The 14,696-nt window shown below is 41.2% G+C and overlaps 1 protein-coding gene across 1 annotated transcript in view; it reads right to left on the bottom strand.

Annotated features, from left to right (window-relative positions):
- STYX (serine/threonine/tyrosine interacting protein) overlaps positions 1 to 11,068 on the bottom strand; it is a gene marked incomplete at both ends in the record, with an annotated part of 32,285 nt that extends 21,217 nt beyond the window's left edge. Inside the window, 3 exons of the mRNA XM_080708300.1 lie at positions 2,034 to 2,087; positions 3,133 to 3,165; positions 11,012 to 11,068. Coding sequence (XP_080564426.1) covers positions 2,034 to 2,087; positions 3,133 to 3,165; positions 11,012 to 11,068 — 144 coding nt within the window. The remainder of the gene's footprint in view (positions 1 to 2,033; positions 2,088 to 3,132; positions 3,166 to 11,011) is intronic.
- Positions 11,069 to 14,696: the final 3,628 nt, after the last annotated feature.

The raw sequence follows: 14,696 nt of genomic DNA, 5'->3' as shown, positions 1-14,696 counted from the left end.
AACAAGCTTTCAAAACTTTCGACACCAGGACAGTGACTACTTTAAAGCTGCAGGAGATTTTCCAATGCATTTTATATATATTTTAGAAATGAAATAAATACAGATAACTATTTAGTATACTAATTATATTAAACCAACAGAAATATAAAGGCAATAAAGTATAGACATGTATGGGGGAGGGGTAAGATGAAAATTATAGGTTTATAACCAGATATGACAACAGCACTAAATTTCTCAATACTCCTTTTTCTTCATTGACCTTAGAAAGATTTGAGTCGCTGCAACTTTTAACTGAAAATTGCCATGTTCACAAAGTTTAGAACATAAATCACTCTGGTACAGCTTTACTTACGCACAAAATTTAAAAATCCATAATATGTGCCATATATAATTATTTCCTTTGACTTTCATTTCAAAGTGTACATTTTCTGATTATTATGAGCTATAAAGCAAAGGATCGATATCTGATATTCTCCCAAATAATAAATTTTCAGATTTTTATTGGGGCAGAACAATTGTTGACTTATTTCTTGCATCTTTAATATTTTTAAAGTTCATTTTACTTAGAAGATGCCCAAGTATAACTTAGCCAACTCAAGAGAACATCAGTGATGGTACCTACCAGTGATGCTAAATTATTTTTCTAAATGTAATATCAATATAATTAAAGAATTATCTGTTGCTAAAAAAGTAGCTACTTCATCAAAATTAAAAAAATAATAAAAAAATTAAAGAAGGGCTGAAGGCAGACATGGTGGTGCACACTTGTAATCTCAGTACTTGGGAGGCTGAAACAGGAGGATCGCAGGTTCATTGCCAACCTCAGCAACTTTGTGAGGCCTTGTTTCCAAATAAAAAATAAAATAGGGTTGGAAATATAGCTCAGTCAAATGCTCCTTGAGTCAATCCCTAAAACACACACACACACACACACAAACACAAACACACACACACAAAAACACACACACAACGTTATTGAAAAACAATCTGGTAAATCTCTCAAACATACGACCTTATGAAAAAATATAAAAACTTATTCTTGATTTTTCTTTTTTTTTTTTTTTTGTGGTACTGGGGTTCCTGGAAACCCTTCTACCTCTGGGCTACACTCCCAGACCTATTTTTCATTTTTATTTGGAAACAGGGTCTCCTAAGCCAGCGTGCGCGGCTGGCTTTGAACCTGAGTGATCCTCCTGTCTCTGCCTCCCAAGCATGGGGTTTACAAGCGTGCGCCACCACGCCCGGCCTGGATGATTCTCTTTCAACTAGCACTCTGTCCCCTCTCCATTTTACTTGGTTCCAGAATGCTCAGTCCCACTGAACATGCTATCTACGTACCAGTGCGTGCTTATCAATACCTTGGATAGACAAAGGACACTTGTTACTCTCATATTCTTTTTTTTTTGTGGTACTGGGGTTCCTGGAAACCCTTCTACCTCTGGGCTACACTACCAGACCTTTTCTTTCTATTTTCTTATTTTTATTTGGAAACAGGGTCTCTTAAGCCAGCAAGGCTAGCTTCAAACCTGTGCAATCCTCCTGTCTCCGCCTCCCAAGTACAGGGATTACAAGCATATGCCACCAAGCCCAGCTTTATTCCTGATTTATAATGAAACATTTTGTAACTACTGATCGATCCAGTATATTGGGAATGAGGTAGGTTCAAGAAGTGACAATTACTATTAACACATAGTATTTGTGAATGTTCCCTAAAATAAAACTCTTTTTTTTTTTTTTTTTTGCAGGTTTGAGGCTGGAACCCAGAGTCATTTGACCCCCGAGCTACACGCCCCACCCCCGCAGCCCAATATTTTTATTCTTTATTTTGAAACAGGGTCTCACTGAGTTGTGAAGGGCCTAGGTAGCTGAGGCTGTCCGCGAACCACGATCCTCCAGTCTTAGCCTCCCAATTGCTGAGATTACAAGCGTGTGCCACCACGCCTGGCTTCTAAAATAAAACACTATTACTAAAAAACTTACCCGGGAAATTGGATTACTAAAATCTCTTGGTGAGCCTAATCTATAGTTCATACCTTGCTTTTCATAGCAGAAGAATATGGGCCTAAGAACAATCCAGGTAAGATTTCCTAGGAAAAAAAAATAACATCAGCAATTTAAATCTATACTAAATATGTACTATATAACTGGATTTGTGGGGCTTTTCATAGCTGTTATAACAGTTTACTTAAAATTTTGCAGAATATTTCCTAGTCACATGGATAAATGATTGAGAAATGCAGATGTGCTTTGTGATGTCAATTAAGATATTCCAAATTTAAATATAGTTCTGGGAACTCAAATATTTGAACTTCCAATGTTTTTTATAAGTAGCTGGGTAGAATTAGAACTGTTTAGATAAATAACACCTCCTTAATTTTACTTCTATCCTCTGCTATAGTCTAGAAATAGTTGGGCATAAAGAACATCCTACCTGTGGAATTACACAAAAACTCACTAAATCAAATCAAAGGCAGTGTAAGATACAACAGATGAGAAATATCTAGTTAATGAAGCAAATTATATAATTTGTGAACAAGTCTGATTTTTTTCTACCAGCTTCTTATAGGCAGAAATTATATTTTACCTATCTCTGCATTACCCATAGCACTAAGTAAAATGCCTCAAATGTCCTCAAAGACTTTTAAAATTGAACTTTTGTTAAGAGAAGTGTAATACATGTTTAGAAGTTAATAAATTCCTAGGGATGAGAGAATTCACTTGAACTTATGGCTAGCAGTGTTGACTGCAAATTGTACTACTGGGAGCATTAATTATCATTTTCTTTCCAAACTGGAAGTATTCAACTCATTCCTCTGGATAATAACCTAGAAAGGTGACAACTAATTCTCATATTTAAACAAAAAAACTGACACTCAAAAATTGTACTCATTTATAGGATACTTATGTGATATTTTATTACACTTATACATACTGTCAAACATACAAATCAGGGTAAACATATCTATAGTTCTCATCTTTTTAAGATTCAAGATTAATGTTAAATATATAAAAGTTATTATTTGAAATAAATAAACTTACAGATCATAAACCAGCAGATCTCAAATCCTTTATGAAATTAGGTTACTTAATAACATGAGTTGGCTTGACCAAATAAAAAAAGAGTTGTCATACCTGCATCTCTCGCCTCATTGGGTAAGTCCACTCCTTTAAAAAAGAATATATAAGAACAAAAGTGAATAACATGAAAAATGTCACCCAATGAAAGACTGAAGATGTAACATATGAGAATGTGGATTTTTTAAAATTACATAATAATTTAGGAACATTCTCTAGGACTTGAGGTTGTAACTCAGTGGTTGCTGCCTAGCATAAATGAAAACTTGAGTTTAATCCCCAGCACAGCCATCAGGAAAAAAATAAATAAAAACTGCAGATACAGTTGTTGACAGAAGTCAAATTATAGCTTGCCTATTATTGTGGGTTGGGGTGGGAAATGGCTAGAAATGGATATGAAAATTTTCTATGCTGACAGAAATACTCTCATATTTTACATCTTAATAAGGGTACTAGTTATTAATGTACATTTATCAAAACTCACTCAGTTGCATACTTACTGTCTGTATATCACTATGTAAATTTCACCTCTACTTAAAAAAGAGCAACCTGACAAAAAAAAAAAGACTACCTAACAAAATAACCCTGACTTCTCAATTACAAGAACAGACGCAAAATAAGAATAACTCATTCAAATAGATAAAATGTTACTTAAGTATATTAAGAAAAATCACCTTTCAAGAACAAGAATAAAATGAAACAATTCCATACATAATTTGAGTTTAGTACCAGAAGACTCTTATTAAAGAAAAATTTCAAGCTTAATACTGAGGATTAAACCAAGGAGCATTCTACCTCTCATACCCCCAGCCTTTTATAAATATTGGTTTTTGAAACAAGGTCTGAGTTACTGAGGCTGGTCTCAAACCTGCAATTCTATCTCAACCTTCCAAGTATTGGGATTACAGGTTATGTACCACCATGCTCAGGTTAAAGAAACAGTTTATTTTTATTTTTTGGTACTGAAGATTGAACTCAGAGGCAGTTTACCTCTGAGCTACACCCCCAGCCCTTTCTATTTTTTATATTGAAACGGGGTCTTTAAAGTTCCTGAGGCTGGACTCAAACCTGTGATCCTCCTGTCTTGGCCTCCCAAGTACTGGAATTAGAGCTATGTACCACCACACTCCATTTAAAGAAACTTTAAAAGTTGTTCTTTGAAGCTGGGCATGGTGGCACATGCTTGTTATCTTAGTACTTGGGAAGCTGAGACAGGAGGATTACAGGTTCCTGACCAGCCTCAGCTACTTAGTGAGGCTCTCTACAACTCAGTATGAGCCTTTTTCAAAATAAAGAATAAAAAATATGGCTGTGTGTGTAGCTCAGAGATAGAATGCCCCTGGTTCCATCTCCAGTACTGAAAAAAAAAAAGTTCCTGGAAGAAAAAGTAGTATTACTGTTTACTATTTTAAACACAGAAAAGCTAAATTTGAGTATGAATAGTCTAAATACATGCCATTCCTTTAATTACTGCACTATACAGCCTTTCAACTTGAGAAACTTTATGAAGAACATATACTTAAATAAATATTGGCTGCAGTAAATAATGATGATTTGTGAGGATAAACGGAATAGGAATAAGAACATATAATTTCCAAATGAGTGCAAAGGGAAATCTAATAAATTGAATTCTTAACTGCTTCTTCTTTGATACTATTGGGGATTGAATCTAGTGCCCTGCACATGCTAGGCAAGCACACCCCCCTTTTTTGGGTGTGGTCCTAGGGATTGACCCCAGGGGCATTCTGCCTCTGAGCTATATCCTCAGCCCTATTTTATTTTTATTTTGAAACAGGGTCTTCCTAGGTCTCACTATTTGCCTAGGCAATGCTGTCCTCAAACCTGCGATCTTCCTGTCTCAGCCTCTCAAATGTTGGAATTACAAACATGGGGCACCACGCCCAGCTTACTCTTTCATTTTTAATTAATTCGTGGCCTAAGTTGTCCAGGTTGGCCTCAAAAAATGCTTTTTTTTTTTGTGATGCTTGCTTCAGGCTCTTGTGTAGCTGGGGTTAAAGGTATGTCCACCATGCCCAGCTTACCTGCTTCTTTAATTTATCATTATGTTTTGGCAATCTTCTTTGTATGAGTGACTACAGACTAAACCCAGGGACGATATACTTCCCAGCTACACTGGCAGTCCTATTATTTATTTGTTTATTTTGGTTCTGGGAATTAAATCTCTAAGATATACCCCCAACACTATTTTATGTTTTATTTTGAAACAAGGTCTCAATAGGTTGCTGAAGACCTCACTAACTTGCTGAGGTTGGCCTTGAACCTGTGACCCTCCTGTCTCAGACTCCTAAATACTGGGATTACAGATGTGCATTACCATGCCAGCTCCTGTTTTATTTTATTTTTTTTTTCTGTTAAGCAGAGTCTCACTAAGTTGCTTAGTGCCTCCTAAGTTGTTGCTGAGGCAAGCCTTAAACCTACAATCCTCCTGTCTCAGCCTCCCAAGTACTGGGATTACAGGTGTACAAAATCATGTCTATATGATCTTTTTAATATAAAATGTTTTAAAAACTTAGTCCAGTCAGGCGTGGTGGTGCACGTTTTTAATCCCAGCACTTGGAAGGCTGAGACAGGAGTATCGCACAGGTTCGAAGCCAGCCTCAGCTACTTAGTGAGGCTCTCAGCAACTTAGTGAGAGCCTGTTTCCAAATAAAGTATAAAATAGGTCTGGGAGAGCCAGGCGTGGTGGTGCACGCTTGTAATCCCTGCGCTTGGGAGGCTGAGACAGGAGGATCACACAGGTTCAAAGCCAGCCTCAGCTACTTAGTGAGGCTCTCAGCAACTTAATGAGACCCTGTTTCCAAATAAAATATAAAATAGGTCTGGGGAGTATAGCCCATAAGTAGAAAGCCTCTGGGTTCCACCCCCACTACCACCAAAAAAAAAAAAAAAAAAAAAAAAAAAAAGGTCTGGGAGGATAGCCTGGAGGTAGAAAAGCCCCAGTACCACAAAACAACATCAACAACAAAAAACTTGGGAGGCTGAGACAGGAGGATCACCCAGATTCAAAGTCAGCCTCAGATAGTGAGGCTTTCAGCAGGTTCCAGGACAGCCTCCGCAAGTAGTGAGACACTCATCAACCTTATTTCCTTATTGCTTATTTTGAAATAGGGTTGGAGGTATAGGAATGGAGGTAGAACACCTCTGGGTTTAATCCCCAGTACCCCCCCCACACACAAATAAAATAAAAATCAATTTCTAAATACAATTGAAACAGAATTTTCAGGAGTACTGGGAATTGAACCCAGGGGACATTCTACCTGAGCTATACTCCTAGTCCTTTTTCTAATTTTTTATTTTGAAACAGGGTCTTGCTAAGTTAATGAGGCTGGCCTTGACTCTCCCATTCTCCTGTCACAATCTCCCAAGTACTAGGATTTCAAGACAGGTGCCATAACAGGCTAAAATATATATTAGTTTTTGAATTATAAAATCAATCCAGATATAAAGGTAAATTGTTTTAAAAACAGCAACTACAAAGGTCCTGATGTAGGGTGAAAATTAAAGGACTCCAGGAATTAAGAATAGATCTTGGATACACAGGGAAAGGAGCAAGAATAATTGCTCATGAAATTAGAGAAACCAGACCACATAGAACCTTGGAGATGGTATTAGGGTTTATTTTTTAAACAATGTGAAACCACAGAAAAACTTTAAACAATGGAATGACAATCTTTTGCAAACTGACAGATCTTCTCTTCAAAGCTAAATTTTTGCCAGCACTGTCCAACAAAGAATGCCTGACCAATATTTCAAGGTAGTGTAAGAGTCAGCAAGAGAGATAGACTTCTACTTCCTAGCTACATCCCCAGCCCTATTTTTTATTCTTTTATTTTGAAGCAGGATCTTACTAAGTATCTGGGGCTGGCCGGGAACCTTCGATCCTCCAGGCTCAGCCTCCTGAGTACTGGGATTACAACATGCCCAGCTATTTAACACTTTATATATCTCACTGGAAATTAGAAATGTTCCTATGGAGCCGGGCATGGTGACGCACGCTTGTAATCCCCGCGCTTGGGAGGCTGAGACAGGAGGATCGCATGGGTTTGCAACCAGCCTCAGCTACTTAGTTGAGGGTTTCAGCAACTTAGTGAGACCCTGTTTCCAAATAAAATATAAACAAGGTCTGGGAGTATAGCCCGGAGGTAGAAAGCCTCTGGGTTCCACCCCCAGTATAACCAAAAAAAAAAGAAATGTTTCTATGGTTTGGGTAGGAGGGCTGCCACATTACTCCCCTAGCCAAGGAATGGAGATAAGAGCTAGACTGGGTCCCTCATTGTATTCATCCCTTCTCAGCTATACTGATAGAGCAAGAAGGTGGGCACATGTTCTAAATAGAGCCAATCATCTGGATTGCAAACACTTAAACTGTAAGAGGAGCTTTCTTTCTTGCAAATGTATGTTTAAGGGTGTGACCTCCACACCTTGAAGCCAGAGAGAACCTCCACACCTAGCAGCTAGAGAGAAAGCAGATTTTAAGAATTCCTAAACTGGGCGTGGTGGCACATGCTTGTAATCCCAGCATATGGGAGGCTGAGACAGGGGGATCACGATTTTCGGCCAGCCCTTTGGAACACAGTGAGACGTTTCAAAAATAAAAGAATAAAAAATAAGACTGAAGGTATAGCTGAGGTAGAATGCCCCTGGGTTTCATCCCCAGTACCAAAAAAAAAAAAAAAAAGGGTATGGTAGTGCATAACTAACATCCCAGTACTTGGAAGTCTAAGACAGGAGATCACAGGTTAGAGGACAGCCCTTGGCAACGCAGTGAGATCTTGTTTCAAAATAAAGAATAAAAATATAGGGCTAATGGTACAACTCTGAAGTAAATGCCCCTGGGTTCCATCCCTAGTACCACAAAAAAGATAAAAAATAAAATAAAATAAAATAAAACAATATAGGGCTGGGGGTATATATAACTTGGAGGTAGAATTCCCTTGGGTTCAATCCTTAATATCTTTCTCTCTATCTCTCTCTCTCTCACACACACACACATCCTGAGAAGCTGTAATAACTAGGTCTTATGTTTTAAAACCAGTTTATACCACAACCTTTTTTAATTTACTTTTTTCCTTGCTTAAACTAGTCTGGGTGGTTTTTATTACCTAAAACCAATACAGAAAAAAACATCCAATGCTATGAAATTATGAATTGGCTTTTGGTAGATAGTATTACATTATTATTCACTGGGCTTTAAGCAACACCTCTGTCCTATTATATTTGGTTCTAGGTCTGGTTACTGCCACAGCCCCCAAAAACTCTAATTTTCCTATCAATGAGAGTCTTTTGTTATTCATAGTTGAGCCCCTTTTGATCACTAGAAGAGTTTAAGCTAATGATTGACTTAGGGTGGGAGTTCCTACAGTGAGGCTGATTACCGGAAAGACAAGATTTTTTGGCCCAGCAAGGTGACACAAGGTTGTAATCCCAGTACTTGGGTGGCTGAGACTGGAAGATCGCAGGTTTGAAGCCAGCCTCACCCTCTTAGTGAGGCTGTCAGCAACTTAGTGAGACCTTGTTTCTAAATAAAATATAAAATAGGTCTGGGAGTGTAGCTTAGAGGCAAAGAGCCCCTGGGTTCTATCCGCAGTACCACAAAAAGAAAGAAAAAAAGAGAATTTTCAGCTTTACCTACAAACCTCTGGAAAACAAGTGGGGAAGAAGCTAGAGATTAAGCTCTGTAATAACTTTTTGTTATTGTGCAACTGGGAATTGAACTGAAGGAGGAGGGTTCTACCACTGAGCTACATACAATCCCAGCCCTATTCTATTTTGAAACAGGGTCTCAAAAAATTACCAAGCTGTCCTTGAACCTATGATCTCCTTTCTCAACATCTCAAGTATTGGGGTTACAGAAGTGTGTCACAGAACTCAGCTAAACTCTGTAATATCTCTTGAAGGGAAGTCAATGACGTAGGTTGTTGAACAAGAGGAGATGTTGGAGAGGTTGGTGTCCCCCTTCCCTCTACTTTGCTTTATGTATCTCCTCTTCCAGGCTGTTCATCTGCATCCTTTATAATAAACCAGCAAAAGCATGTCCCTGAGTTCTGTGAGCCATAGCAAATTAATACTACTTGTAATTGGCATCTGAAGTCAGAGGCTAAGTTGGGCGTGGTGGCACACACCTATAATCCTAGTGCTTGGGAGGCTGAGACAGGAAGATCACAAGTTTGGAGCTAGCTTCCGCAACTTAGTGAGGCCCTCAGCAACAAAGTGAGAATCTCTTTCAAAACAAAAAAAATAAAATAGGGCTGGGGTGTAGCTCAGATGTAGAATGCACCCCAGGGTTCAATCCCCAGTACCACAAAAAAATTTTAATTATAGGGTACCCAGTGGTGCAGTGGTATTCACTGAAAATATGAGGTAAAACCTCCAGGTATATGGTAGAGCAACAGAATGTTTTCAACAGTTCTAACAAGGAAAGGAAAACTATAGTTTAAGAATTTATACCTTTTTTTTTTTTTTCAGTACTGGGGATGAAACCAAGGGGCATTCTACCTCTGAGTTACACCCTCAACCCTATATTTTACTCTTTTATTCTGGAACAGGGTCTCTCTCACTAAGTTGTAGAGGGCCTCACTAAGTAGCTGAAGCTGTCTGTGAAGCGTGATCCGTGATCCTCCTGTGACAAGCATGTGCCACCCTGCCTGGCTGTTAGAATTTATAAAGTTAGCAGGGATTAAGCATGTTATATACACAATAAAGACTGCAAAATCTGAGAAGACTTTAACTAGAATTTTAAAGATTAGGTCTCCTAAAAAAGAAGGCATCTTCCCGATTACTTTTAAGATTTTTAAAACTCTAGAAATTTTAGACTTCTTTGTTGATCCTACTAAAGCTTAAGCTAGGGAGGTTAAGACAGGGGAATCACAGATTTGAGGACAGCTTCAACATACTGAGACTCTGTTTAAAAACAAAAACTTAAATGGCTGGGGATGTTAAATGCCTGGAGGCCCCGAGTATCCTTGTTCTGTTACTAATATAATGTCCGGAAAAGTCTAACTTAGTTTCTGATACCATAAAATATTTACAACAGATGAAAAAAATTCTAATACAAATGGTAGGAAAGGAAGAAGAAGAGTAAAGGGGTGAGGACCTATTTACAAAGTCAGAAGCCCAATGCATAAAGAATTTTGTTCTCAATATTAACTTTCCAGTAGGGCGTAGTGGTACAACCCTATAATCCCAGTCCTTGGGAGGCTGAGACAGGAAAATCAAAGGTTTGAGGGCAGCTTCGACAACACAGGGAGCCTCTCAGCAACCTAGCGAGACCTTGTTTCCAAACAAACAAACAAAAATTTAAAAGGGGGGTTGGGGGTGTATCTTTGAGGTAGAATGACCCTAGGTTCAATCCCCAGTAAAACACACACACACACACACACACACACACACACACACACACACACTTTCCTCTAAAGAGCAAGACTTGATTAAAGTTTTCAGATTCAAACGAACTAATTTTGTGACTATCTTATTCTCTTGGTCATTGTCTTTTGTTAAAAAACAAAACAAAACAAAAACTTGTATTTGAGGGCGCACTTCTAAAGTTCAAGACCCAGACCTATTCCACATGTGGATCTAGGAGCCCCATAAATGAATCGCTGCCACCAAAGCTGAGATTTAAAAAAAACTTTACCGTCGCCTTTTAAAATAAAAACTTTACTGCCTTGGCAGTAAGAGATAGACCTTAGTCCAAGGAGATCCTAAACGCCGAGGCTAGGGGGTGTGGGATGTCCCTTCCCACTTCCATCACAGGTGAGCCGAGCGACGCAGCCCCTCTGCCCGTCGGGGATGGGGGAGGAGGGAGGGGAGGAGGGGGAGCCGGCCGGGGAGGGGGCCGCCCGCGGAGCCCGGGGAGGCGGCCCCTGGGGCCTGGGGTCACCCGGGCGGCCTGCGCGTGGCGGCCGGCGAGACTCACCTCGGCGTCTTCCTTGCAGGGCGGGAGGGAGGGGAACTCCAGCTTCACGTCCTCCATGGTCGGGCCCGCGGGCTGCGGCTGCGGCTGGGGTGGGAGGGAGCTCCCGGCCGGCCCGACCCTCGGGCTGGCGGTGGCGGCGACACGCAGGAGGGCCGGTGAGCGCAGCGCTGAGACCCGCGGCGCCTCACAACTAACACACGCGGACGAGAGGGTCGCAGCCACTGCGCGGGCGGCGGCGGCGACAGCCGAGAAGAGGTGGGTGGTGCGGCTCGCTGCCGGCCGCCATGCTGCTGCCGCCCGCCTCCCCAGTCTCCGCGCCCCTCAGGCGGCCCAGGATCCAGCACGGGCTCGAGCCCCACAACCGTCTCCCCCTTTCCTCCGCCCCCACCCGCCGCCCCAGCCAATCGCGGCCCACGCTCGCCTGCGGCCCGCCCTCCGCCGCCGCCAGGTGTCAGCGCGCCGCCGCCCCGCCCCGCCGGGCCGCCAGAGCGCAGGCGCGAGAGGCGGGACCTCGGCCGGGCCGCGGAGGGGCGGGGCTTCGGCCGGGCCGCGGAGGGGCGGGGCCGCGGAGGGCGGGAGCGAGCGGAGTCGGAGGTTGTGCTGCTCGGTCAGTACTAGCAACCAGAAGGAAAACTAGTTTCTCCCCTCAGAAATCTTGAGCATCTATACTAAAACTCTAACCCCAACTGTACTAACAGTTCAAAGTCATGTTTACACAGAAAATGAAACATGCATCGCCTTTAAACAAGTAACTTAAATGATGGACTTCTAAGACTTGAGACTGCAACAATTCATTTACGTTGACAATCTCAAGAAAGAGTGGCAAATAGAAAAGGCCATCAGAAACGAAACTGATACCTAACTCTCAGTGAATTATACACTGGCATTCTCCCCCTGAATTCATTAATATTTCAACAAAATATTAAACTACATGAATTTCAAGGTCTTTTTTTTTCAGGTCTGGGGATGGAACTCAGAGGCATTTGACCTCCGAGATACACCCACTGCCAAATGTCTTTTATTCTTTATTTTTGAAACAGGGTCTCACTGAGTTATGGATGGCCTAAGTAGCTGAGGCTGTCCCCGAACCGTGACCCTCTGGTCTCAACCTCCCAAATGCTGGGATTACAAACTTGCGCACCATGCCTGGCTTCAAGGTCTTCTTTTTTAAAAGGTGTTTACAATAGAGTCAATATGTTAATAAAGAGCCTGGTGTGGTGACTCACTCTTGTAATCCCAGTACTTGCAAGGCTGAGACAAGAAAATCTCAGGTTAGGCCTGTCTCAACTACTTAGTGAGGCCTTCTGCAATTTAGTGACACTTTTTCAAAATAAAGAATAAAAAGTAGCCGGGCATGGTGGCACATGTTTGAAATCCCAGTATTTGAGAGGCTGAGACAGGAGAATAGGGGTTCACTGGCAGCCTCAGCTACTTAGTGAGGCCCTTTGCAAATTCAGTGAGTCCGTTTCAAAATAAAGAATAAAAAATAGGGCTGGGATGTGGCTCCGAGGTAGATTGACCCTGACTTTCATTTCCAGTACTACTACTACTACTACTACTACTACTACTACTACTACTACTACTAATGAAAATAGGGCTGAGAGCATAGCTCAGGGGTGGAATTCAATTCTCACTATGAAAAAAAAAAGGTATATACATTCTTTGGGACTATTCCTGTGGAAATGTGAGGGAATGAACCACAGGCATTCTGCCTCAATTACCCCCAAAGCCTTTTTATGTGTGATGATGGGTACTGAGCTATATCCCCAACCTTGTGTCTTGCTAAATTGCTGCAATTCTCTGAACTCAATTTCCCAAGTGCTAGGCTTAAAGGCCTATGCCACAAAGCCTGGTCCACCCCCAGCACTTACTTTTCATTTTATTTATTTATTTATTTATTTAGGTGGTACTGGGGTTCCTGGAAGCCCTTCTACCTCCGGGCTACACTCCCAAACCTATTTTATATTTTTGAAACAGGGTCTCATAAGCTAGTGCAGCTGGCTTCGAACCTGCACGATCCTCCTGTCTCCGCCTCCCAAGCGCAGGGATTACAAGCATGCACCATCATGCCCGGCTTTTATTTTTCATCTTAAAACAGGATCTTGCTAATTTGCTGAGGATAACCTGGATACCTGCAGTTCTCCTTGTCTCAGCCTCCCAACTACTGGGACTACAGACATATGCTACCATGTTGGGCTTCCTTTTTGCTTTTAAACAGATGAAGAAACTCAGAAATGAAACACAAGAGCCGGGCTTGGTGGCGAACGTTTGTAATTCCTTGTGTTTGGGAGACTGAGACAGGAGGATCGCAGAGGTTCGAAGCCAGCCTCAGTTACTCAGTGAGGCTCTCAGCAACTTGGTGAGACCCTGTTTCCAAAAAAGTATAGAATAGGTCTGGGAGTATAGCCCGGAGGTAGAAAAGCCCATGGGTTCCACACCCAGTATCATAAAAAAAAAAAAAAAAAAGACAGAAAAAGAAAGAAAAAAAGAAATGGAACACCAGCAAGGCATGGTGATGTACACTTGTAATCTCAGGACTTAGAAGGCTGAGACAAGAAACACCACAGCAGGTTCGCAGCCAACCTTAGCTACTTAATGAGGCCCTCCACAACTTAGTGAGACCGTTTCAAAATAAAAAATAAAAATAGGGTTGAGTGTAATCCCAGCATTCGAGAGATTGAGACCAGAGGATCGAGGTTCATAGACAGCCTCAGAAACTTAGTGAGGACCTTAGTGCAACTTAGTGAGACCCTGTTTCAAAAGAATAAAAAATAGGGCACCACAAATAAATAAATAAATAAATAAATAAATAAATAAATAAATAAATAAATGGCACAGAATACCTAACTGGTAAGTTTTTTTTTGTTTTTGTTTTTTTTTTTTGGGTGGTACTGGGGTTCCTGGAAGCCCTTCTATCTCCGGGCTACACTCCCAGACCTATTTTTTTTTTTTTTAATTTGGAAACAGGGTCACTTAAGCCAGCAAGGCTGGCTCCGAACCAGCGCGATCCTCCTGTCTCAGCCTCCCAAGTGCGGGGATTACAAGCGTGCGCCACCACACCCGGCCTGGTAAGTTTTTAATAAGAGTGACTATATAATTAATCAGGTTATTGATCACTGGTTCTTTAGTTTATAAAAGTGGAGTTGAGCCTGGCATGGTGGCACATGCCTGTAATTCCAGTATTTGGGAAGCTGAAACAGAAGGATCTCCAGTTCAAGGACAACCTCAGCAAATAGTGAGACTTTCATCAACCTAGTGAGACCCCGTTTCAAAATAAAAATAAAATAGGACTTGGGTATAGCTCAGAGGTAGAAGGCCCCTGAGTTCAATCCCCAGGAGAAAACACACACACACACACACACACACACACACACACACCACTGTAGTCGATTGTCTTTTCCTTTTTTTTGGGGGGGGGGGGGAGATAGAATCCAGAGGGATTCTACCTCCAAGCTACACTCCCAGCCCGATCTTTATTTAAAAACAGAGCCTCACTAAGTTGCCAAGGCCGGCTGCAATTTTCCTGTCTCTGTCTCCCAAGTACTGAGATTACAAGTGTACACCACCATGCCTACCTGATTGAGTGCTTTCTTAACAGCACTTTTTAACTATAATCTCCATTGATTCCAAATGACTTCCTATGTAATTTGTTCTTTTATTTCCAGATATGAGGAAGGATTGTGTA

This window comes from Muscardinus avellanarius, assembly GCF_963383645.1.
Source record: "Muscardinus avellanarius genome assembly, chromosome: 12".
Classification (NCBI taxonomy): Eukaryota; Metazoa; Chordata; class Mammalia; order Rodentia; family Gliridae; genus Muscardinus; species Muscardinus avellanarius.
The sequence above is the reverse complement of the archived record's forward strand: the minus strand, read 5'-3'. Positions and strand labels throughout refer to the sequence as shown.